Source organism: Aspergillus aculeatus (assembly GCF_001890905.1).
Source record: "Aspergillus aculeatus ATCC 16872 unplaced genomic scaffold ASPACscaffold_10, whole genome shotgun sequence".
NCBI lineage: Eukaryota > Fungi > Ascomycota > Eurotiomycetes > Eurotiales > Aspergillaceae > Aspergillus > Aspergillus aculeatus.
Window position 1 is genome coordinate 1,137,775 of NW_017962985.1, and position 23,871 is coordinate 1,161,645.

At 56.5% G+C, this 23,871-nt stretch overlaps 13 protein-coding genes across 13 annotated transcripts; 6 read left to right on the forward strand and 7 right to left on the reverse strand.

Annotated features, from left to right (window-relative positions):
- Positions 1-78: 78 nt before the first annotated feature.
- Positions 79-948, reverse strand: ASPACDRAFT_44568 (uncharacterized protein; the record flags this gene model as incomplete). The annotated part of the gene is made up of 1 exon (XM_020201441.1): positions 79-948. The coding sequence occupies one exon, from the start codon at positions 946-948 to the stop codon at positions 79-81; it is 870 nt and encodes a 289-aa protein (XP_020055279.1).
- A 203-nt stretch (positions 949-1,151) lies between these two features.
- ASPACDRAFT_44569 (uncharacterized protein) lies at positions 1,152-1,784 on the forward strand (the record flags this gene model as incomplete). The annotated part of the gene is made up of 2 exons (XM_020201442.1): positions 1,152-1,175; positions 1,281-1,784. 2 exons carry the CDS (start codon positions 1,152-1,154, stop codon positions 1,782-1,784), a joined length of 528 nt encoding a protein of 175 aa, XP_020055280.1.
- Positions 1,785-2,106: 322 nt separating this feature from the next.
- ASPACDRAFT_1857416 (GNAT family N-acetyltransferase) lies at positions 2,107-3,006 on the forward strand. The gene has a single exon (XM_020197547.1). It carries the CDS (start codon positions 2,276-2,278, stop codon positions 2,888-2,890), a length of 615 nt encoding a protein of 204 aa, XP_020055281.1. The 5' UTR covers positions 2,107-2,275; the 3' UTR covers positions 2,891-3,006.
- A 50-nt stretch (positions 3,007-3,056) lies between these two features.
- ASPACDRAFT_30981 (uncharacterized protein) lies at positions 3,057-5,353 on the reverse strand (the record flags this gene model as incomplete). Its single annotated transcript, XM_020199776.1, has 8 exons — positions 3,057-3,446; positions 3,505-4,011; positions 4,055-4,194; positions 4,241-4,350; positions 4,412-4,495; positions 4,544-5,045; positions 5,091-5,106; positions 5,168-5,353. 8 exons carry the CDS (start codon positions 5,351-5,353, stop codon positions 3,057-3,059), a joined length of 1,935 nt encoding a protein of 644 aa, XP_020055282.1.
- Positions 5,354-6,209: 856 nt separating this feature from the next.
- Positions 6,210-7,526, reverse strand: ASPACDRAFT_121723 (uncharacterized protein). Its single transcript, XM_020196463.1, has 2 exons — positions 6,586-7,526; positions 6,210-6,527 (listed from the first exon to the last, which is right to left on the reverse strand). Exon 1 carries the CDS (start codon positions 7,338-7,340, stop codon positions 6,597-6,599), a length of 744 nt encoding a protein of 247 aa, XP_020055283.1. The 5' UTR covers positions 7,341-7,526; the 3' UTR covers positions 6,210-6,527; positions 6,586-6,596.
- A 1,375-nt stretch (positions 7,527-8,901) lies between these two features.
- ASPACDRAFT_79688 (uncharacterized protein) lies at positions 8,902-9,764 on the reverse strand (the record flags this gene model as incomplete). Its single annotated transcript, XM_020205474.1, has 2 exons — positions 8,902-8,967; positions 9,165-9,764. 2 exons carry the CDS (start codon positions 9,762-9,764, stop codon positions 8,902-8,904), a joined length of 666 nt encoding a protein of 221 aa, XP_020055284.1.
- Positions 9,765-10,125: 361 nt separating this feature from the next.
- On the forward strand, positions 10,126-10,677 carry ASPACDRAFT_44574 (uncharacterized protein; the record flags this gene model as incomplete). Its single annotated transcript, XM_020201443.1, has 2 exons — positions 10,126-10,213; positions 10,274-10,677. 2 exons carry the CDS (start codon positions 10,126-10,128, stop codon positions 10,675-10,677), a joined length of 492 nt encoding a protein of 163 aa, XP_020055285.1.
- Positions 10,678-10,835: 158 nt separating this feature from the next.
- Positions 10,836-12,476, reverse strand: ASPACDRAFT_1871471 (LLM class flavin-dependent oxidoreductase; the record flags this gene model as incomplete). Its single annotated transcript, XM_020197969.1, has 1 exon — positions 10,836-12,476. Exon 1 carries the CDS (start codon positions 12,288-12,290, stop codon positions 10,836-10,838), a length of 1,455 nt encoding a protein of 484 aa, XP_020055286.1. The 5' UTR covers positions 12,291-12,476.
- A 442-nt stretch (positions 12,477-12,918) lies between these two features.
- ASPACDRAFT_30752 (zinc-binding alcohol dehydrogenase family protein) lies at positions 12,919-14,405 on the reverse strand (the record flags this gene model as incomplete). The annotated part of the gene is made up of 3 exons (XM_020199758.1): positions 12,919-13,457; positions 13,543-13,999; positions 14,148-14,405. The coding sequence occupies 3 exons, from the start codon at positions 14,403-14,405 to the stop codon at positions 12,919-12,921; spliced, it is 1,254 nt and encodes a 417-aa protein (XP_020055287.1).
- A 1,060-nt stretch (positions 14,406-15,465) lies between these two features.
- On the forward strand, positions 15,466-17,239 carry ASPACDRAFT_44577 (putative methionine permease; the record flags this gene model as incomplete). The annotated part of the gene is made up of 4 exons (XM_020201444.1): positions 15,466-15,783; positions 15,851-16,579; positions 16,636-17,036; positions 17,101-17,239. 4 exons carry the CDS (start codon positions 15,466-15,468, stop codon positions 17,237-17,239), a joined length of 1,587 nt encoding a protein of 528 aa, XP_020055288.1.
- Positions 17,240-17,711: 472 nt separating this feature from the next.
- Positions 17,712-18,687, forward strand: ASPACDRAFT_30421 (uncharacterized protein; the record flags this gene model as incomplete). The annotated part of the gene is made up of 2 exons (XM_020199727.1): positions 17,712-18,091; positions 18,159-18,687. 2 exons carry the CDS (start codon positions 17,712-17,714, stop codon positions 18,685-18,687), a joined length of 909 nt encoding a protein of 302 aa, XP_020055289.1.
- A 1,084-nt stretch (positions 18,688-19,771) lies between these two features.
- ASPACDRAFT_53114 (DUF895 domain membrane protein) lies at positions 19,772-21,301 on the forward strand (the record flags this gene model as incomplete). Its single annotated transcript, XM_020202696.1, has 4 exons — positions 19,772-19,817; positions 19,869-20,922; positions 20,988-21,084; positions 21,134-21,301. 4 exons carry the CDS (start codon positions 19,772-19,774, stop codon positions 21,299-21,301), a joined length of 1,365 nt encoding a protein of 454 aa, XP_020055290.1.
- A 276-nt stretch (positions 21,302-21,577) lies between these two features.
- On the reverse strand, positions 21,578-23,767 carry ASPACDRAFT_1881680 (threonine/serine exporter family protein; the record flags this gene model as incomplete). The annotated part of the gene is made up of 1 exon (XM_020198249.1): positions 21,578-23,767. One exon carries the CDS (start codon positions 23,765-23,767, stop codon positions 21,707-21,709), a length of 2,061 nt encoding a protein of 686 aa, XP_020055291.1. The 3' UTR covers positions 21,578-21,706.
- Between the last annotated feature and the right edge of the window lie 104 nt (positions 23,768-23,871).

The following is a 23,871-nucleotide window of genomic DNA, read 5'->3' on the forward strand; positions in this document are numbered from 1 at the left end:
CAATTGCAACTGTCGTTAACTTACTGAACTTGTGTACTAGAGTAAGGAAATAGTCTACTGCGTACGATGGACCATCACTTAGGATAGCAAAGAGTGCGCCTCCGGCTTTGTGTAGAGAAGAGCGAGGACGCGTTCCTCCCATCCATCGTCCGACTTGGTTGGGTCCCAGGTGTCCTTGAAGTGGTTCTCCACGAAGCCGCGGAAGGGATCGGACAAGTCGCGCCACTGCAACACGACCTGGAGTTGGGGGTTCATCCTGCGTGGCAAAGTCACGCGGTGGAAGATGACGGCGCAGATCTCCGCGAGCCCGTCGTCCCGCTTCTGCCGGTGTACGCACATCTGGCAGATGGTGGTTTCCAGGAAGCGGTGCGGGGTGGGGATCTTGATGGGATAGTGCTCAGGCGAGTGGCGCCGGAACGGCGACAGGCGCAGATCATCAGACAGCATGTAGTAGTCCGACAGCACGCCCAGTCCCTCGGGGGGCACATTATCTCCTAGGGCCGAACGGGGTGCGGTCGTGGGGTTGCCGCGGGGCGGCTCGGGGAAGAACCAGAGCACATCCGAGTGATGGTAGAAATTCACGACGAACCCCCAGAGGAACGGCTTGCGCTGACAGTAGCCATGCTCACCCCTTGCGAGGGGAGGCGGGAGCATGTGGAAATGCCAGGCGGGTGCGATGGCGGGCACATCCTTCTTGAAGATAGGCTTGTAACCCCTGCGGGCGTCGCAGTCGCCGTGGCACTCCAGGTTCCCGAGGGGCTGCAACGCATTTTTGGCGTGCTCCATCCATCCGGTGGGGATGGAGAAGCCTGTAAACAAGCCTAGCTTGTGCTGCAGGCCGTAGAGCTCAAGCACCGACTCCCCGACTAGACAGTAGGGAATGGCACTATTGTCGAGGATCCTGGCCACGTATTCCATGGCGTAATCCTTTAGCATATTGCTCTCCATGATTGCTACTGTTGTTACTTCGGAATCTTCACAGTTGGGGTTAGTGATGTGATGGTGACTATGATGTCCAGATATGAATACTACGAGTATTATAGGCACCAATTGCCTTCTTTTTTAGAGGTCTTCTTCCTCAAAATGAGTATTCTCTTTGAACCACGACCAAAAGAGTGAAGATTGTGAAGAAAGTGATGATAAGGGCTTACATGAGAATATCGCGGAGGAATCCGGTATTTTTATTGTCTGTCTCTAGCCTCTGAACACGGCTTCGACAAGGCAACTGTCAGACACAAAGCTGACGGGGCAGGATAGTCAGTTAATGATTTCGCTGCTAGTGCTATAGCTCTAGCGCTGATAAACCCATCGTTGGGGCTACCGCACCGCGACAACGGCCCACCTTCCATCCTCCAAGTGGTCTCACTCCGGTCCAAAAGCTGGGGTTCGAAAAGGGAGCGCTTGCTGAGACGGTGAACGGGAAGCTCGAGGTCGTCCTAACCAATTCTGTCCTTCATCTGTGGGACTATGGGACCCAGGTCAAGGTAGCTGCGCGACTTGTCCGGCTATGTAAGGAGAAACCGGGGGTGATGATTGCCGGGCGGCAGATGGGGGCGCGATTGGCAGGACATTACGCATTGAAAGGGTTCAAGGATGACCCAATGCACTATCGGCACAATGTGGAGTCGATCAAAGGATTCTGGTATGATGTTGGGCAAGTCACTGGGACGCGGTGGCGGGTGGAGGCGGAGATGTACTGGGGCGAGGAGTGGGAGAAGACGCGGAACGTGTCGTTTACTGATGAAAATGTGCGGATGCTTTGGTTTTGCGCGGTGAGGGAGTGACTTGATGATATTAGTGCATTAGACGTGGTTTGAAATGCCACATTTCCATTGGATGAATTTCTAGAAATGTTGAAGTATCAGCTTCTAGGAGCACGAGGCAATTGTCGCTGTTAATGCACCGGTGACGGCTAATCAACACCAGGATGTTCGTCGGGCTAGCAGCGGATATCTCCGGCAACGGAGCATTGAAAGACTGGCGCTATCTTAGCTAGTCTCCCTCCTATCTGCCTCTGGCCACTAAAGTCAGGACAATAGTAATGAGCTAGTTATTGTATGTGTATTGCTTGACTCACTGAAAAGCGCAATGACTCAATCTCAGCTGCATATACCGCCCTTTGCATTTACCTTCGCGAGACAATACCCCTTCAAGACACTTACAACCCTCACCTACCCCAAATATATCACAAAGTCCTAATCTCAACACAAACCACATAAACCTAGAAGAATAAAAACCATACTCCAATTCAAACACCAATCTCTCAGCTAAAACAATGCCAACCCCCACCCCCACCTCTCCAATCCTCACCTCGACCCCGCGCCTGCACATCTCCCTCCTCTCCCCCACCCCACCGCACAGCACCTTCCTCCACCACCTCTGGACGAGCCCAGACTTCACCACCTCCTGCGGCCCCTCGCCCTTCAAAACCCCCGACGACGCCACAACCTTCCTCACCAACCGCCTGCAAAGCATCTACACCACCTCCAACCACCAGCGCGGGATCTTCCTCCTCTCCCGTCGACCGCACCCCACCGCCCCGCTCGCCGAAAGCGTCCCCATCGGCACCATCTCCCTGATGCAAGGCACCCCGCCGGACGGATACAGTGTCCCAGACATCGGGTTCAGCGTGCTGCCCGAGGAGAGTGGAAGGGGGTATGCGACCGAGGCCGGGCGGGCGATGGTGGAGTATGCCTGCACGGAATTGGGGGCGGACGGGGTGTTCGGGTTCTGTGATGTCGACAACGCCCGGAGTCGGCGGGTGTTGGAGAAAATCGGGTTGGAGTTTCGGGGGGAGAGAGCGCTGAAAGTTTTTGGAGGGAAGAGGAGTGCTGTTTATGCTTTGTCGGGGATGGATGGGGATTTGGGGGTTTATGGGCTTGAGGGTTGAGTTAATCTATTTCTTTTCTGGAGACGGGAGGGGTTGAGAGATTGTGGTGTGGTTTTGGGGCTGCTTCATGTGATGCGGTATTCGAGACAGATCAAGAGAAATGTGAATAGTATTGTACGCCATCTTATGCACAACGGTACTGATAACAGTCATTGTAAGCAGCTCATCAATGCACAACCAGCACCGCGACCCCCCACGCCGGCATCTGTATTGTATAGCTGTCTTTGCTACCCGTCACATTCTGTATCACGGGTTGGATAGTGGAATTATGCGGGACGTTGACTCCATCTCGTGGACCGGATAGCAGCTCCATATGTCCAGCTGTCGTGTTCGGAATGGTCACCCGGACAGTGCGGTAGTCGTTACCATAGTTGGCCATCTTCATAATGTATGTCCCGTTGGTCCGCGAGGCGACCCAGTACAAGGGGCCGAAGCTGGCCGTCGAATTGACCGGCAGGATGGTCTGCCCCTGGTAGTTGGAAAACATCTTCTGGACCCAGTAGGATGTGGACAGGGTAAGGGAGCCGGGGTTCGAGTCGAACCCGATCAGCGTCGGCTGCCAGGATCTATTAGCTCGAGTGACAAAGCCTCAGCACCGGGGGAATGATACGTACCGACCACTGGGTGTACGGAAAGTTCTGCAGCAAGGGTGCATAAGACGCCATCTTGATGACATCGCTGTTCCGCTCCAGTCCGATCATGTGCACCGCTTCGCTGCAGCTGCATTGCATGAACGTCCAGTAGAACCCGTCCGGGGAGCTTGTATTGCGACAGCCGTACTCGCCGATCATCACCGGGCGTGAGCGGGACTGGTGGTCCCACTCGTGGAACATGGCGACCAGCTGGTCTGGACTGCGGTAGTAGTGGAAGTCGTACATAATTCCAGGGGGTGGATCGGAGGGAAGACACTGCGGATCGCTGGCGGAGGTGATCAGCGTGATGTTGGGGTAGTTCTGGTGGATAGCGTCGTAGATCTGCATGAAGCGGCGGGGATACGTTGCGCAGCCCCCGGTGAAGTCGTCCTCGTTCCCGATCTCGATGTACTGGACTGACCAGGGCTGCACGCGTCCGTTCTTGGCGCGGAGACTTCCGTGGGTGGTGTTGGGGGCGCCGAGAAGGTACTACTCGATCAGCTTGGGGACTGACGCGACCAGAGCGACTCACCTCAAGCTCATGAAGAATATCCTGGATGTAGGGTTCGAGCTCCTTGCCTGACAGGATGTCGCCGTAGGACTTGCCGTCCCAGACCGCCAGCACGGGAGCCATGTTCATATCCTCGCACCACCATAGGTACTCATCCAGACCTGAATAACTCGTTAGACACGGTCAAAGTATTCGGGCGCATCCTACCCAGTGCGTCAGTATTGGGATAAAACCAATCACTTTGTCGCCCAGGACGCTCGACTACCGGTCCGATGGTCAAGTTCCATTGCCACCGACTCTCAACTTCCAGACCTTCCCTGCCAAGCATTAATGAAAATCCGGATAGACAATTGGTCTAGGCCAGTAAATAAGTCATACAAGTTATTTCCCCCAGGAAAGCGCAAAAACGACGGTTTCATATCTGCAATAACCTCGGCAATATCCTGACGGAGTCCATTGGACCTTGACTATGTCAGTCTTGCTTCTCTCACTAGAGCACAAAAACCACACCTCGCCTTGTACGCTGGCGGAAACAACTGCGGAAGACCGAAATTCAGCGTCCCTCCAGACACCTTAGACGCATTGAAAAGTAGCCTCCACTCATTGTTGCCGTCTGGTGCTGCTGTGGCATTGAACACCGCCGTGTATCGGGTGAAGTTGTTCTGAGTGCTGGCGACCGTGATGTTATGCGAAGCGAAGATCGTTCCACTAGACGATCCAGCCAGCTGGAGGGTGATCATTCCGCTGTAATCTCCCAACATCCAGAACTCACACCAATATGTGGTGTTGACGACCGGAATGCCTTTGTACCCTGTGTTGGCAAATCCGACCAGGCCTGTGGCGCCGCTCGCTGGTACGGATACCTGTAGGGAAGAAGTGATGGCACCACTCACCGGGTACAGGTAATCCTGCATGATTTCTGCTTGTCCGATGGGTTTGTAGGCAGTCAGACCGGGATTGGCCCCTTGAAAGCCGTTGTTCTGCAGTATTTGTCCGTGGAGCCCTCCGTCGCCTGTTCACCTTAGCTTTGTTGCTGCGCAGCGAGGGCGGTATGTACCAGAATGATCCATTTCCTAGAGAAATAGCAGCTAGCGTCAGCTATTACACCCATTCGTGGACAGGTCTGGCATATACCTCAAACATAATCCCATACAGCAATGGGCTAGATAGATTACCTCCAGACGTGATGACCGTCAGGTTTACCGCGGAGGCATTCCGCGGCGCAGCACTGGCACTCGCTGCAAGGGAGGTTGTGGAGCTGGCGTCGTAGGGCAGCCATGCTGCCACCGCAGCTAAGATAGAACGTGCAAAGGCTTTCATGGTTGTTGCTTCTGCCAGTGATCGATGAACCAGCGGATTCATAGGTGCTTAAGAAATGCTTTTAACCATGTCTTGGTCGCACCAGGAACCGCGGCCGTCCGAACTGACTCCCGTGATGACATCATACACTTCCCTATTTTCACTCTGCAGGCAGGGTTCCTGATTTCTGCTACCGATAGCTCGTCGCCAGAGAAAATGACCCGAGAGTCACTCCTATCACACTGGTACATTTCCCCGGATCTCCACCGGATGACAGGTTGAAGGTCACTTTCCGGTTATTTAGGTTCGAGCAGGCCTGGTTTGGGTACTTGTTCTGGTTCCAGAGCAGCCTTCACCTCTTGAAATGCGGAGATGAGGCGAGATTATATAGCATCATAATTGCAAGTGTATTTTTTGCATGGGGAAACACTGTGGACAGGGTGAAACTGTATTGTTACCATTGAAATTCTAATTTGGTGCGTGAGGCAGAGAGAGATGGACTTTACCATATCGGGAAAGGTTTTACCTTGCATCGCAACCTAGATTGGGTTAGTCCCCTGATCGTCTTCCAACCAGGTTGAAGGTGAATATTACTTTTTCTATCAATAAATAAATAATTGCAGAGCAACGAAACAAAATCTTCCTAGACATATAGAATAGGCTATGCTGCCGTAAGGCATCAACGTCCGCACCACACAACCAGTTCTTCACGAATTCCACATCTTCTTGAGTAGACAATAAAGACAGAGTGACCAGTGCAGAGCTGAACAGTAATATAACTATCAATAGTCAATGTAGACAGGAATCATTTGTTACATCTGATTATAGGTAGCATATAGCTATCGTAGAACATGAAACACCACTAGTACACGCTTGTGACGGATAAGAAAGATGGTCTATATTCGGTATTATATACTACAACTTGCTTTTTGGTAAAAACTAGGGACAACTTTAGTGCGGCTTTATATACAGAAGCATACAATCCCAAGCGTTATGTTTATCACTATTCTTACAAATCCAACACCATGGCAAGATAGGAAGAGAGACCAAAAAAACGAAAGAAAAAAGAAAAAAGACAGAAAGACAGAAATGGAAGAAGAAGAAAAGACAAGTGCTCTCTATTATCACAGTTATAAAGAACAAACAACAGAATCAATTGCACCGTAAGCTGGCAGACTTGCGAACCCCCCAGAGACTAATCATGAGCACATCATCTCATAACTCACAGAACAAGATTATGGATCCGGACATACACAAAAGGACATCAAACCAGCAGAGCCGTCACAACTGCAACGACCAGCCCGGTCAACCACCCATTCCCCGCGACAACTAAACCCCTCGCTGCCCCGTTCGGCAGCGTCACGTTCTGACCGGCAAACGGATCGGTCAAGTTGGCGGCCTGCTCCCGAGTCACATTCACTATTCCGCTGTAGGCCACGATCACGTTCCCGACCGTGCGGACATACTGCCACAGGGGTGAACACACCCGCACCGGCGTGTCGTCGGCGATCTGGTGGTCGCCGCCCGTGCAGCTAGAAACCGTCCCCGTGAAGCAGTAGCTGCGGCCGATCTCGACGGCGTACGCCGACTGGCCCGGTGCGAGGGGCTTGCGGGCCACCCCCTCATAAACTGTGGCTTGGGCGCTGAAATTGCTTGTCTGCAGTTGTTTCTTATCGACCGCCTTCTGGACAAGGGCCGTCAGGGGCCCCGCGGCGACGCCGGTGAGGTTCGTCACCGCGTAGTAGGTGCCATATCCCCCCGTCCCCGTGATTTCGCAGGAAGTGGTGTTGTTACTCGTGGTGGTGGTGTTGGGGCAGCTGAAGGCTGCGCTGATACGTTTCGGTGGGTATTCGTCCCCCGATACGGGTTGACGGTCCCAGTTGAAGACGGCGCAGGTGGTCTCGTCGTTGGTGTTGTTTCGTAGGGTGACTTGTGTGGTGGGCTGGGCCGCTGCACCTAGGGCGAGGGTAAAAAAGAAGAGAGCGGCGGTGGATTTGAGGGTTGGCATGGTGGGTGGAATAAATTACTTAGAAAACAATTGGGGCAGAGAGTTGGGAGCTGAAGATAAGACTTGGGTGTGTGATCTTGAGTGACCTGTATTTAGAATGTAGTTGCGGCAAGGGTCTACTTATCAGATATACAAACGATCTATATTTGTTGCTGTGGATACTGTTGGATACTAGTTGATCTCGATTCCAGGCAGCAATTTGAGACGCAGGGGCAGGTGTCGCCAAGGAACACTGGCTTCTTAGGATAAGACATAGTCATCTGTGGGTTACTGACATCCCATGTGTTGATAGTAACTTAGGTCCTGCACATATAAGCAGACACTAACTCGGACTGCATTGTCGAGATGACCTTGGCGAGTAATAGATCCTCTAGTCATGACAGACAAACAGTTGGTGGTGATTTCCAGAGAAGGTCTACCACGCAGGGGTTTCCTGTTAATATCCATGCATTACCTGCTACTGGAAGCGATGGCACAGATCTCAATGCTCCAAGAACTTACTTCGACTGAAGTGGATATCAGCTCCAACAGGGTCTCTTTTTAGGGGTCTAATCGCCCAGATGGTACCATTAGGAGCTGGCAGAGTTTGCGGGCCATGCGCAGCGCGCATCAATTGAAAGTCCAAAATGAATCATTCAGGGTAGACTAAGAAATAATCGTGTTTGCCTATACTATCATGATGGGGCTGTGGGGCCTTTTCCTTTAGGCAACCATATAATTGATCTGATATGATGGTATACTTCTACCCGAAGCAATTGTGGGCCCGAGGCCAGCGGTTCAAGGCGACAACCGACACCCCACAACCACCGGCTACCGGCTCAATTGTACGCTACTTGGCACAGCCCCAGCGTCTAGCATCAAAGCCTGCCATATTCGATCTTGCTCAGGGTCTTTCCGGTTGGATCCTACTCGCTTCACAGGCTAAATGCCCCACGATGGTGCCTCAGGCATTGGGATAGGAGGTTCGCCTCGAACAAGCGTCCTAATTATTGGTGCGGCCCCATTCGGCCAACATAGTCATCGCGACTCTTGACTGGGTTTTCCTCTGATGTCTCATCTGCAGAGGAAGAGGACCAAACAGAAGGCAACAAAATTCACTGCGCCTGTCTCGGGAAAAGGCTCTGCCATAGCACCCAGACTTCTCAGGGAGGACAATAGTTCGAGTTCGAGGCTTGTCATCTGCTCACTTGACTCTGAATTATAAAAAAAGGCTGAAAGGACAAAAACCAAAGAACAAGAGTAGAATTGCTCCATCTCATGGATCATCTCCATCACAAGTGACAGAGTATTTCCGAAGAATATTCGTCTTACATTCCAGAGCCGTTTTCGGTACAACTGGATGCCGATAAGTAGATATTCACGACACAACATAACAGAAACATTTGTCACTTTCCGGAACGCTAACGTTCGTTAAAGCCTATCACAGAAGTCCTCAAGCCTGCCGTCTTCAGTTCGCTTGACAGTAAAATCTACCAAGCTGGCAGCATCATCACACATTACCTGTCATCCGTCATACCAAGCTTCCAGCTACCATCCACACTCCAAAAAATCGCAGGTACATCTAATACACCCAAGGAATCAACCGATACTTCACCCGCGCCTTGATCTCCTCATAAGCCCGCCCATACTAAAAACAAGTCAGCCATTTTTACCACTCACGCAAACTCAAAGAAAACTAGAGGTACACTCACCCGACCGATCAGATACTCATCCAACACCGGCACGCCTCTGACCGCGAAATCCCAGAAGAAGAAACCGAAGGTCGTCGCCGCCCACGGCCAGCCGCCCGTCACCATCGCATACCCCGCCCGCCAAACGGTATACCCCCCCATAGTTGATATTGGTCGCCAGCGAGAACAGACCCCCGCCGTAGGGCTTGCCTTTGTTGGCGGGGTCTTTCTTGAAGGCGCGACGCTGGAACTCGGAGACCGCCTCTGTCAATATCCCAATGAGGTAGGCGCTGAAGCCAATGGTTGCGGTGGGGTTCGCTAGGATGAAGTCCAGTAGCGTCTCGCTGGTGGAGGCTGGGGCTTGGGAGGTGCGCGACCAGATGGCGAGGAGGGTGTTAGTTGTGTTGAAAGCCGTGTTGAAGAAGGCGATCAGGGCGGCGGAGCCGACGGGGGTTTCCTGCTCGGAAACGAACAGCATGGCGGCGATCTGCTTGATGCTGCTGCCCAGGGAGAGAAGGCTGACGAGGTAGTAGTATATGCGAAGGCTGCTGCTGGAGGTGGCCCAAACGTTGCCGGCCACGACGGGAGAGCCACCCAGCTTGGTTATGAGCTGGGAGGCCCAGCCCTGGCTGAGCAAGCTGTACTGCCACCAGACGTCGGCGGCGCGGAGGCCGATAAAGACGGCTCGTCCTACTGGGGAGCTGGATTTGGTGCGTGACACATTGTCGTGGAGGCGCTTGGGTGGATCTGACATTGTCGGGGCCGCTCTGAACAGATATCCTGGAGTGATAATTCTGATGATCCCGTTCGAGGGTTGATTTTCGATTTATATGCTGGAGTGATGTGGGGGGTGCTTATTCATGCTCGGGATTGACATCAACTCCGAAGATCGTGATGACTTCATCACTTTTCAAATGAAGTGGTATCTGCCTTTAGCGGCAATACAGCCAATGGTACAGTAAAGGTGGCAGATCCCTCGGGCTGAATTTAGCTCCGAAGCGTTGCGCTCTGTAATCGGTCCAGACACCCCTTGCATTATTCACCTGCCATTTAAGGGTGCAAGGAATGTCTGGGTTTCCGATCTCACATCCTTGAGTTCTGAATACAAGATCAACATGACCACCGCCATCCCTGTGATTCTCTGTGGCGCCAAGCGCGAAGTTGCAGCCCTTGTCCGCACACACATGCTCCCGGAGTATAATTGTCTGCAATCACCCCTTCCGTACCGACATAGAGTCATATGACGAGACTGAACGACAGCAGTTGTCTACGCCGGCCACAATCTCCCCGCTGCAGAGCAAGAGGTCCCGCTCATTCTCGCAGGGACGGCCCCTCCAGCATCAGCTCTCCACACTCAGGTTGGCCCAAATGACTTTACCATCGCTCCACGCGCAGTCATCACCGGCGGGGGATACAGCGAGGGGAGGTTCCAGGCCATGTATCGGGCATGCGCCAACGCCAGCGGTGTTCTCTCTGTGCCCTTCTTCAGGACAGACAACCAACTCACGGATCAACTGGCCGCCACGGGAAAGGGCCCCGCTCACTCGTCGTCCGAGTATCCGGCGGCAGTCACTGCGCGGCTAAAAGCCAAGCTGCGTGAGGTGGGAGTGGCACCGGGGACTACGGACAATCCGGAGAGCATAGCGGGGAAGACGTATTGGTTCTAGGAATGATGAACAGACTTTATGCAATAAGAGAAGACATTAAAATCATTGAGGACATCCCGTCAAGCATAGGCTACCGTGCCAGACTATTTCCTCAACACATCAATTTGAAATAGCATTAATTCTTTAAAGTACATTTTCACCCACGCCTCTCACCCCAACTACTCCTTCTCCTGCAAAGTATACTTAGGAACCTCCTCGCCTTCCTTCCAGAAATACTTCGCCCCATGATGACTCTCCGGCAATCTCGTCTGCCCCCTGACCCCATAGAAGTTCTCCCGCATCGTGCCCCCTGGCACTTCATACTCGGTATGAAACAATCCTCTGCGCTGCAACTCCGGCACCAGATACTCAATGATATCATCAAACGTCTCCGGCACACTGGCATAGCTGAGATTAAACCCGTCAACATCGGCGACCTCGACCCAGCGCTCCAACTCATCCGCCACGGTCTTCGCATCCCCGATGATCTTCGTCCCATTGCCGCCCATAACCAGATACTCCGCAATGGTCGCCTTATTCCACTTCTTGCCCTCCCCACCCGGCACCGTCTTCGCCCAGTGGTTCACCATACTGCGCACAGCGGGGGCCTCGACGAACCGGAAATCCTCCTCATCCGAGTACTTGGCCAGATCATAACCCGACCAGCCCCCGAACAGCGCCAGCGCCCCCTCCTTGTCCCCGTACTTGCCATACTCGCGGAATTTCTCCCACGCCTTCTCGTCTGTCTCCGCAACGATCACCAACACGCCCGCCACAATCTTCACCGCATTCGCATCCCGCCCCAATTCCTTCGCCTGCTGGCGCACACTATCCACCGACGGGCGCACGAGCTCCGGCGACTGGCCGTTCAAAAAGATCGCCTCCGCATGCTTCGCCGCGAAGCTCTTCCCGGCACTCGACGTGCCCGCCTGCAGGAGGAAGGGGGTGCGCTGGGGACTCGGCTCGCAGAGATGCGGGCCGGGGACGTCAAAGTATTTCCCCTTGTGGTTGATCTGCCGCACCGCCGTGGGGTCGGCATACCCCGTGACCCCGTCGCCATGAGCATTAACGGCCCCGTCGCGCCACGACGCCTCCCACAGCTGATAGACCACGTCGAGGTACTCGTGCGCGATGCGGTAGCGCTCGTCGTGCTCGATCTGCGTGTTCAGCCCGAAGTTCCGCGCCGCCGAGTCCAGGTACGAGGTCACGATGTTCCAGCCCACGCGGCCCTGGGCCAGGTGGTCGACCGTCGAGAACCGGCGGGCCAGCGCGTACGGCGCGTCGTAGGTCGTCGAGGCGGTTACGCCGAAGCTGATGCTGTGCGTGGCGGCGGCCATGGCGGGGATGCTGTAGAGTGGGTCGTTGATGGGGAACTGCGCGCCCGCCGGGATAGTCGGCGTCAGGTTGGCCGGGCCCCGGTAGACGTCGTAGCCGCCGAGCACGTCGGCGAAGAAGATGGCGTGGAATTTGGCCGCTTCGAGCTTCTGGGCGAGTTGGACCCAGTTGGACAGGGAGGTGTATTTGTGGCCTTGGTCCGGCGGGTAGCGATGCAGGCCCGGGTTGAGGTGGGAGGGGGATTGCATGGCGAAGGCGTTGAGGATGAGTTGTTTCTTGGGGGGAGTTGTGCTGCCCATTTTGATGGTTGATGAGTAGAAGTGAGGTTGTGTTATTGATTGGTCGATTGAAACCTTATTCTCGAATATGGTTTTTCTGCGAGTAAGAGTAGAGGTGAGGGATATGAGGTTTGGGAGGAAGGGAGGAGGTGTAAAGTCTTGTGTATGGTGGTGGTGTGTGCTTGGGTTATTTGTTATATACGGCGGAACTAGAAAAAGATAAACAATCTTATCGGTCCAACCACCAAACTACCCCTCATGACTCGCCCGAGAGGTTGTGTTGCGACGTTCTTCCGATGGAGGGGTCCCGGAAGACGTGCGAGGTTGCCGCGATTGCGCCAGATGCGGTGCCGATGATGACACGGGGTGATTCACTGGCCATTCGTAAAATCTTGGCGATGGGCGGTGTTGCACACAGTATCGCAGCAGCTGACTGCCAATATAGTACATTCGAGTGACATGACTTTTATCCTAAGGGGAATTGTAGAATGCTTAATTGAAGGTATACAGCCTGTTACCCTAAGGCAGTGCCAAGCCTGCCGGCTCCGTATCGAAATCACCTGTATATTCAAACACCCTGTATGATTTTTAATGCCTATTCACATCCAATCTATTGCAGCTATTTACAACCTTCCCCTAAGACCCCGGCTCAATCCTCCAGGTCCACCACGATCCTCTTCCCCGACACACTCCCCTGCCGCAGCGTGTCCAGCGCCGCGTTGACTCCCTCCAGCCCGCCGGCATGGCGCACCACCTCCGGCCCCAGCAGGGTGTTCGACGCCAGCAATTCCTCCAACCACGCGACCATCTTCTCCCCGACCCCGACCGACGAATGGAACAGTTTGATGGGCACGGTATGATACTTGATCCCGGCCCGTCGCTCCTTGGGCAACCCCGTTAGCCCCAGCAGATGCGCATGCGAGCCATCCTCGCGCACGGTGGCGTCCAACACTTCCTGCAGCAGCGTCGACGTCTCCCGCCCGACGATGTCCACCGCGTACCGCAGCTTGTCCCCCGTCACGCCGCGGATGATCTCCACCGCGCGGGCGGGGTCGTGCCGGTCAACCAGCACATCCGCCCCGAGCGCGTGCAGGCGCGCCCCATGGCGGGCGACGTCGGCGATGCAGATAACCTTCAGACCTGCTAGTTTAGCTAGTTGCATGGTGATCATCCCCGTGGTTGTAGATGCTATCATCAATTAGTCATCTTCACTCAACAACCCGAACAGTTCATCCACAACCCCAAGAAACGAAGGAAGGGTACGCAAACTCACCCCCCCAAATAACCAGCCACTCGCCCCTCCGCAAGCGCTCCTGCGCCGGCACCGCCGAGAAACACTCCTCCCGCACGTCGGCCGGAATCTCTGCTGTATCGATCGACTGCACGGCATCCACGAGATTGGGGCCGGGACACGCGGCGATCGTCGAGAAATCCAGGCCAAGAGATACGCCCAAGGCAAGCGTCGAGGCCACGAACGCTACCCCCAACGACGCGCTGACGTGCACGCCCGTCTGGTCGGGGATGCGGGCGGCGTTGAAGTGCGTGGCGACCGCGTACTGCTGGAAGGCGGCCTTGCGGATGTCCCGGTAGTCGGTGGAGGGGACGAGGACGCGGTCGCCGACGCGGATGCGCGGGTGGGCGGGGTCGCGCACGGCGACGACCACGCCGGCCAGGTCGCGGCCGTTGATCCAGGGGAGAGCGGGAATGCCGAAGTTATACGCTCTGCGTCGCTGTTAGTGGGTTGTGGGGAGGGGGCAGGGGGAGGCAGGGAGACGTACGGGCCCTTCCAGTCGATTGGGTTGAGGCCGATCGCTTGGATCTGCTGGTATGTCAGAATCTAGGGGCTGAATGAAGCGTAGAAGCACAGCCATATCATACCTTGACTAGGATCTCCTCCTCCCCTAGGATGGACGGGATGGCATGATCGGTCACGAGGGTATACTCTTGTCCGATGCCGTGGAGGAGCAGGGCGCTCTGAGTGGCTTGCGGCGCTGCCTGCGTTGGTGCTGGGGCTGGGGCTTCGATCGATTCGCTCTCGGGGTAGTAGCGCTGCTCAACCCGCACAGGGCTGTCGTACACGAGAGGGTACTTCTCGTCCAACGAGGGCGGTACGGTGTATGTCGTTATCGTTGTCATGGTACCGGATGTGTGTGCGTGCGTGCGTGTATTCTGTACAACGAACGACAAGTTGATGGAATTCGCAGGAACTTTGCACCCCGCGCGATCCAGATATGTATGTCTTTGTTACCCGGCCGAGAAACTCCCCCTCTGCAGGTTTATCTCTATCTCCCGGAACACACGGACCACAGGGTCGATCGATTGGAGATAACCGCCCAGCAAAAGGGCAGTTATCGCGCCTGGGGAAGGGCAGCATTGCGCGGGGCGGGGGTGGGATGGCGTGCTGAGCACGCAGCGATGGTATCATCCCGTGCAGGATGCGACCATGATCGTCGGTCGCATCCAAGGGATGATGATCCCAAAGACACCAGACACAAAAATAGGCAGCTTCCTATATTACAGTCATCGGATCTAGTCTCGCCAGTTCGTCACTCTGCCTCATCATGGCGGGACTGGGATCCGTGAGGCAGTCGAAAAAGCAGATGAGGGCAGAAAGCCCTAAGTTCGACCATTTTTTGGAGGGCGAGTGCAGCCACCAACCAGGTTACACCGCAGGCAAATGGCATGCATCCCGGCCCTGATGATGTGATTCGTGGCGGATGAGGGGATGGCACGCAACTGCGACCGCTGCTGACGACGTCAGCTTCTTGCTTTCAAGCGTTCGTTTCCTGAAACTTCGGCTGGGGGTAATGGATCAGTTTGACTTGGGACGACTTGCCTTGGATTTATCTTATATTCAGCACAGACTGGTCCGGCGGCTCAGCTCGAGAGGTGTCCGACTATGTGATAGGTAACCTCTACAGACACTTCCGGCATGACCTCCTCGGACAGGTCATTCCCACGCACCTCTTCGAGGCTGTGTCATTCCTCGCCTTGCGATAAGTCGTTATCAGCTGGGATGAACACACAACATGCGCACAGAATGACGTGCCTGCGTGTGATGCTGATTTCCAAGCAGCCACGCCAAACGAACGGCTGCTTACACCTTTACCTGGGTATCTAAGCTGTTCCTGTATCTAAAGCTTCCCATCGCGAGGGGACACTGAACCCCATCACCGAATCCAGCCACCGACACACCATGACCCAAGCCGAACGACAGCCCCTACTGGGCCTCTCCAGCACACCCGTCTTCCCGGACGAGGTGCCCGACCCCGAATCCGCCGCCCGACCGGCCACCGACAACCCTAAAACCCTCACCTGGACGAGCGCGTACATCCTCGTCATCTCCCGCGTCATTGGCAGCGGCATTTTCGCGACCCCGGGCTCGATCGTCAAATCTGCGGGGAGTGTGGGCCTGTCGTTGTTGATCTGGGGGGTGGGCACCGTGCTCGCCGCGTGTGGACTGGCCGTGTCACTGGAGTATGGGTGCATGCTGCCGCGCTCGGGCGGCGATAAGGTATTTTGCCTGGCATGGATAAACTCGCATGGAGGGGACAGTCTGAGTAGTGACATAACATCCGCAGGTGTATCTGGAATATACCTACCCGCGGCCGCGCTTCCTGGCCTCGACCTTGATCGCCGTGCAGGCGGTGCTGCTGGGGTTCACGGCCAGCAACTGCATCGTCTTCGCCAAGTACACCTTCTTCGCGTTCAATGTCGAGCCGACCGAGCTGCAGCACAAGGTCCTGGCGCTGGGGTTGATTACGTTTGTCACTATCATGCACGGGTTCTTCCTGCGCACGGGGATCTGGGTGCAGAACGTGCTGGGATGGCTGAAGATCTTTCTGGTCGGGGCCATCTCGTTGACCGGCATCTGGGTGATTCTCGTGCGTCCGCCCAGCGAGACAGATGCCTCGTTTGGGGATGAGCGGGGGAGTGTATTCAGCTCGTGGGATTCGCTGTGGGAGGACTCCAACTGGAGCTGGAATCTGCTGTCCACGTCCCTGTTCAAGGTCATTTACTCGTATGCTGGACTGAGTAACTTGAACAACGTCATGAACGAGGTGCGGGATCCCGTGCGCACCCTCAAGACGGTGTGTCCCGCGGCGCTCCTGACGGCAGGGGCGCTGTACTTTCTGGCGAATGTCTCTTATTTCCTAGTGGTCCCGATCGAGGAGATCAAGAACAGTGGAGAACTCGTGGCGGCGCTGCTGTTCGAGCGACTATTCGGGAATCAGATCGGGAGGACGTTGCTTCCTCTAGCCATTGCCATCTCGGCCGCTGGCAACGTCATGGTAGTCACTTTCGCGTTGGTATGTTCCCAGCTTCTATCGCCCCTCTTAGTATGGTTAATGCTCATTGTTCTCAGGCCCGCGTCAACCAAGAGATCGCCCGCCAGGGCTTCCTGCCCTGGTCAAAAGTGCTTTCGTCCTCGCGACCGTTCGGAGCACCGCTAGGTGGATTGATCGTGCACTACATCCCCTCCGTCCTGGTGATTGCCCTGCCGCCCCAAGGCGACGTCTACAACTTTATCCTGGATGTCGAAGGCTATCCGGGCCAGTTCTTCAGTCTAGCTGTCACACTAGGGCTCCTGCTGCTTCGCTACAAGGAACCCGACCTCCCGCGTCCGTTTAAGGCATGGCTGCCCGCCGTGTGGTTGCGCGTGCTCATCTCCTTGGTCTTGTTGGCGTCGCCCTTCTTCCCGCCAGAGGGCGGCAAGGGCGACGTGGGCTTCTTCTACGCGACGTATGCGATTGTTGGAACTGGCGTGTATGTTTCTGCCCCTGATCTCGCACCCTGCCCCGTTTCTCTCGACCTTTGCTAACTATTGTAGAATCGTGTTTGGAGTGCTATACTGGTACGTATGGACGGTTCTGCTTCCCCGGTGGGGCGGATATCATCTGGAGGAGGAGAAAGCCGAGGCGGAGGACGGAGCAACCCATACCAAACTAGTGCGCGTATACGAGTTCTAGATAGATTGATAATCGGACCACTGTTTTGAGGTCATAGCCCCATAATCTCCAATAGTACTGTTTGTTCAAACTTCTGGTAGAGGGCCTCGGTGGGCGACGGAGCAGTCGGATGCATTCCTTGCCGCGGATTAGAAATCAGCATTCCCCGCGTTCTTTGTCATTGGCATCCTCCAAGACATCCCTGTCTATAGCACCCCGACATCACATGGATGTGGACGAGTCCAATGCTATGCTTTTTGCATCATCCGTGCGAGATGTGACGACCAATGGTCGCTGGAGGGTAGGTTGGATTTATCAGCGTGGTATGACGTGCTCTGTCTGACAAATGCTGCGTGCGTGTGCGGTGAGCATAAAGCGTCCATCTCGATGGGATATATAACCGTGGATAGCGGCGTAGATCCGCTTTCCTCACATTCAGCAGACACATCCATCACAGCCATCTATACCACACTTCAAATCATACAGAGAGGAAATGGCTGCAGCAGCAGTCCACCTCCCCACCGGGGACATCCCCTCCTTCCCCGCCTCTAACACCATCCCCCCACAAACTAAATCCACCCCGCAGCCCCAGACCTCCCCCCACGACGTCCACACGGTCTTAAACTACATCAAAGAAGTTGAAGACGGTTCGCACCTGCGGCCCAATTACGCAGGCAAAGCCGACTCCTTCGAGCGGCCGTCCGAGTCCGTGCCGACGACCATCCACGACGTCAGCGGCCACGAAGCCGAGTACACGCTGGACGGCAACGGCTTTCAGTTCCACCCGCACGTCAGTGCGGAGAAGGACTTCCTGGACGACGAGCAGATCAAGCGGGTGTATTACCCGGAGGTGGATCGGTTGCTGAGGGAAATGTAATTCTCCCTCCCATCCTCTTTCCATCTCCCTCCTCACTACAACCCAGACTAACCCCCAGTAAAGCACCGGAGCAACGCGAACCTACATCTTCGACCACACAATCCGCCGCCCCGCCGCCGACGCCCAGGCGCAGCTCCGCACCCCGGTGCACCGCGTACACATCGACCAGTCCTTCCCCGCAGCCGTCTCGCGCGTCTCGCACCACCTCCCCGACGACGCAGAGGAACTCCTGAAAGGCCGCCACCAGATCATCAACGTCTGGCGGCCGCTGAAGACGGTCCGCCGCGACCCGCTGGCCGTGGCCGAGGCGCACACCGTCGACGACGCCGACCTCATCCCCATCAAACTGATCTACCCGGACCGCGAGGGCGAGACCTACGCCGTGCGCGCCAACCCCGCCACGAAATGGTACTACCGGCATGCGCAGACGCCCGAATGGGTCACGCTGATCAAGTGCTACGATAGCAAGACGGACGGGCGCGCGCGTCGCGTGCCGCACTCTGCGTTTGTGATTCCGGGGACCGAGGACGAGGAGGCGAGGGAGAGTATTGAGGTGCGCGTTTTGGTGTTTACGCCCGAGGATCGGGAGTAGACTTTCTATTCGATATAGTGCTGGGTTGGGGTTTCCAGGAAGGGCGCGGAGGAATGCTGGTGGCGGGACGAAGAGGCTAAGATGGAGCGGTAATTTGACTACTTACGTACTACTAACTACATACTACATAGTATCTTGATAATGGGCTTTAATCTTCCAAGTAACACTCATTCCCAACTCATAGAGAAAAGCTTCCCCGGGGAGAAACCCCGGGCCCACCTTTTCTTTCAACTTCCCAGTAAAACTCAACCCTAAGTCGTAGAACAAACACGTTCCGGGGGAGAACCCCCGGACCCCCCTTCGTTTCACCTTCCTGGTAAAGCTTATCTGTAGTAAGCATTTAACGGCACAAGAGGTACTGTCGATATAAATACAACATACAGGGGAGACCGGCCGGCCGCCTTTGTGGGTATGGGTGGAGAGGGAAGTTGGGATGTGGTTTGTGATTAGGGCTAGTGGTCACTGGTTAGTCTGCTGTACTGCAGGGAGGACAGTTAGATTAGGATTGAGTGTTACTGGGGAGTTGAAAGAAAGGGGGGTCCGGGGGTTCTCCCCCGGAACGGTGCATTCCCCCAGCACTTAGAATTGGAGTTGCTGGGAAGCTGAAAAGAAGGGGGGTGAGGGGGTTCTCCCCCGGGAAACCGTTTATCATGGGAGGGACGGTGGACGGTTGACTGTTGACGTGACGGGTTAGCGCATGGCGGGTTGGAATTGTTTTCCCGCTATCGCTCACGTGGGGCTTAGCTTATTTTCTTATCCAGCGATATAGATTAAAGATGACATCGAGGGATTACATCTGCAGGCTAAAATGCCGTGCGAGCACGTAATTCCCACCCCATCCTGCAACATGCAGAATGGCAACTTTCTCGACCGAGACACATTCCTTGGGGGATAGGGTCTAGATTACGGCCTATCTGCACGATGCAAGGCGTGTCGGGTGCAGTATATAACAATTTGGGGTCATCCCTTGGTTTTTACGGCTCGGCCTCCACCTTTACCTCTCTTCGTTCCAGATACCTTCATTGGTATACTCGGTGCTAGAGCCCTCTATTTCGAACAACAACCACACACCACAGCGAGCAAAATGTCCGAAAAGTCCCCCCCAACCTCAACAACCCCCTCCCCTCCCAGTCCACCGCCCTACCTCTCCCCCTCCGACCCGTCCCCCTCCCATCCCCCAGCAAAACCCAAATGGTACCGCAGCACCACCTACAACGCCCTCATCCTCGGGCTCTGCAACTTCCTCGCCCCCGGGCTCTGGACCGCGATGAACTCCCTCGGGGGCGGCGGCAGCGAATCGCCCTACCTCGTCGACGCGGCCAACGCCCTCACCTTCTGCCTCATGGTGCTCTCGTGCCTATTCGGCAGCGCAATCGTCCGGCTCATCGGGGTAAAATACACCCTCATGCTGGGGACGATCGGCTACGCGCCCTACGCGGCAGGGCTGTACACGAACAACCGGTTCCACAGCTCGTGGCTGCTCCTCCTCGGCGCCGCGCTCTGCGGCCTCAGCGCGGGCATCTTCTGGCTCGCGGAGAGCAGCATCGCGCTCGCGTACCCCGAACCCTCGCGCCAGGGCTTCTTTTTGGGGTTATGGCTATCCTTCCGCGTGGGCGGCCAGATCCTTGGCGGCGCTATCAACCTCGGCCTGAACGTCGACCGCAACACCGCAGGCAGCGTCAGCTACGCCGTCTTCCTGATCTTCGTGGCCCTGCAAGCCTGCGGCCCCATCGCGGGGATGCTGCTCACGCCGCCGGAGAAGGTCCAGCGCAGCGATGGCGTGCGCGTGCAGCTGCGATTGTCGGAGGACGGGGTGTGGGCGGAGCTGAAACATACCGTCCGTCTCCTGTGCACGAAGAACGTGCTCCTCATCCTCCCGCTCATCGCCCAGGCCATCTACACCGAGGCCGTCATGTTCACCTACCTCGATCTCTGGTTCAGCGTGCGCGCCCGCGCGCTGGCGAGCTTCCTGTCCGGGTGTTTGGCCCTCATGGCTGGCAATCTGTTGGGGTATGTGCTTGATAACTCCCGCGGGAGTCTGAAAGGGAAGGCGAGGGGGGTCTTTGCGGTGGTTATGACCCTGCAGGGCGGCGTGTGGGTGTGGGCCACCGTGATTACCTCGATTTACCGGGAAAAGGACCAGGCGGCGCTCGACTGGGCGGATCCCGGGTTTGCGAGGGGGTGGGTGCTCTATCTCTTCTGGGTGGCCATGTTCCAGGTCAATTATATGTTCTTGTGAGTTGGCCTCCGTCTGGGTGGGTCATGGGGTTGAGGGTGGTGTTTGCTGACGCTGTGCGCAGGTACTTCGTGGTGGGCAACTTGGCCCGCAACAAAGGCGAGGTGGTGCGGTTGTCGGCGCTGCTGCGCGGGACCGAGTCGGCCGTGCAGGCGGTTTCGGTGAGTTGCGTACCAGAACGATGGATTCAAATACACTGACATGCGGCAGTACGGGCTGAGCAGCGTCGGGATCATGGCCTCGGTCGGCGGCACGTATCTCAACTTCGGGCTGTGGGCCATCTCGGTGTTCCCCGCTTGGTTGGTGGTCAGGCAGATTGGCACGACGCTGGGGGATCGGAAGAGGGAGAGGGAAGAGGAGGCTGCTTTTGACGAGTAGAGGGGTATTCGCACGAGAGGACAGATAGGGGGAGCGTGTGCTCGATATACGGCTGGGTAACTATATGATTAATGGTAGAAAGTGACATAGACAAAATCTCATGCTTTTGTGTTCGTAGTAAATGTGCACATGCCGATACAGCACATTCAATCTATAGACAGACACCCCTATCCCATTGCCTGCAATGGACGTTTCCCGGGGGTTCTCCCCCGGAACGGGATATTCCCCCCAGTGCTTAGGATTGAAAGTGTTGGTTTTTGCAGAGAAGGGGTAATGCGACAGACATAAACACCAATGCTTAATGCTACTAGGCCCGCAGATGCAAGACAGACGGAGTATAGACAAGAAAACTATAGACAAGAAGAAGACTCGGACCCGAAGACAAGCTATGCAACTGTGCACACGCTACAAATTGAACAAGCCGCCCTGGCGCTTCCCCCCCGGATACACCACCAAGGCAGACAGAAACAACCCCACCGTGATCCCTAGCGCGGTCTGCACCATACTCACACCCAGGCTCAACAGCGACTCGACCATCGAGTTCGACGAGGTGTTGGCCGTCCCCTCCTTGACGGCCTTGGCGTACTGCAACCCGGCCACGATCGACCCGCTCGACGCCAGCCCGGACGAAACCAGCGTCCACATGCCCGGCACAATCACCGCCGCCGCGTGGCCGTGCCACACCCGACTGTACAGGTTGGCCAGCAGCCCGATCGTGAACGAGCCGATGATGCTGGCCATCTGGCTGCTCAGGTACGTCGTCGCAAAATAATTGGCCACGTACCCGGACACGCCCAGCGTGCACATGAACGGCAGCTGGCGCAGGCGGGCCTGGCTGACGATGCCGGCGAAGGCGATGTAGATGGTCACGAAGACAAAATGCTGGATGTACGTGTTCCCGTAGACCAGCTGGCTCTCCGCCGAGCACGAGGTCTGCTCGCTCGCCTGGTCGTCCATCAGCCCGTAAATCGTCAGCCCCACCGTCACCCCGTACCCCAGGAACAGCGAGTAGATGATCGTGTACACCAGCCGGATCGAGCCGGCCGTGATCTGGTGCGACTGCAGCTCCAAACTGCTGCACAGCACCGAGTACCCCGGCAGGATCAGCGCGATCGCCGACTGCGTCATCGCCGGGAAGCAGAACAGGTACTCCCCGTTGTGGCGGATGCTGCCGAAGGCGCGCGCCAGGAACGAGACCAGCATCGCGATCGACACCTCCATCACGTTCGAGTACAGCGCCGACCGCGGCGCCAGGATGTACTGCATGAACCCCATCAGCAGGCCCAGCATGAAGATGATGGGCATGTCGATGGGCCGCGCGCCGAACGCCCACGGGCCGACCGCCACGCTGATCAGCCCGGCAATCAGCACCATCATCCAGGGGGTGCGCCACTTGCTCTGCCGCGTGAGGATGTCGTCCAGCACGGGCAGGGCCTCCTCGGCCGACAGCTTCCCGTGCAGCACGTTCTTGTAGCAGTTGTGCACCTCGCCCAGGCGGCCCAGATTGCAGCCCTGGATGATGCGCACGAGCTTGACCTCGGCCGTGCGCGTCAGCGGGTCGTCGAACGAGATGATCATGCAACCGGGGATGTACAAAAACTGGCCGTGGACGCGCAGCGCGAAGGCGGACATCTGCATGTACTCCTCGAGGCGGTGGGTCGGGGCGCCGCACTTCATCATGACGCGACACAGCTGCATCAGGTAGCGCTGGCGCGTGAGCAGCGAGCCGATCTTCTCCGCGAGCCGCGCCTCGCGCGCCTTGCGCCGCTCCTTGGCGCTGCGCGGGTCCTTGTCCGCGTCCGCGTACCATTTCTTCTTGCGCCGCTTGCGCACCTCGCTCGGCAGCGGGCCCAGCGCGTCGTCCTCGGACTGCGTCGTCCCCGTCTCCGTCCCGACCAGTGTCGTCCCACCGGTCGTGGTGGTCGTGTTCGTCGTCGTCCTCTCCGGATCATGGCCCATCTGATGCCCCAGCAGGTGCCAGAGCACGCCGCCCGCCAAATTAGCTTCTTTCTCGGCGGCCTCCTCCTCGGCCGTCCGCGGCGGCAAGCCGGCCTGCAGCTCGCGCGCCAGCCCCAACCGGTTGACCAGCATGGCGGCGTCCGCGCCCAGCAGCGACTGCAGCTGGCTGCCGTACGAGTCGTCCGCGACACCTTCTCCGGGCGCCAGCATGTCCCGCATCTCGATGTCCTCCTGGTATCCGTAGTCCTCCGGGTGCCAGGCCGAGTCTAGTCCGTCGCCGCCGTCCGGGTCCCGGCCCAGCTTCTCGGCCAGGTGCGAGGTGCCGTCTTTGATCGCTTTGAACAGCACCCCCCATTGGTGCGAGCCGCCCCCATTTTGGGGAGTGTCGTGGCCAGTCAACGGCCGTTCGTCGACGCCATGGTCGGTGTGGTTATCGGCGGGGTGGGAGTCCGGCGTGGAGCTCGTCTTGGAGTGGATCGGGTCGAGGGTCTCGGTTGAACTGGACATGGTGGGTGGTGGTGGTGGTGGTGGTCGTCGTCGTCGTCGTTGTGGCGGTGGTGTGTCGGCATAATCAGGATGCGGTGTTAGGCGAGGTTCCTGCGTCGGAAAGA

Coding starts and splice junctions, on each gene's coding strand:
- ASPACDRAFT_1857416 (XM_020197547.1), top strand. CDS start 2,276: ATGCCAACCCCCACCCCCACCTCTCCAATCCTCACCTCGACCCCGCGC.
- ASPACDRAFT_121723 (XM_020196463.1), bottom strand. CDS start 7,340: ATGCCAACCCTCAAATCCACCGCCGCTCTCTTCTTTTTTACCCTCGCC.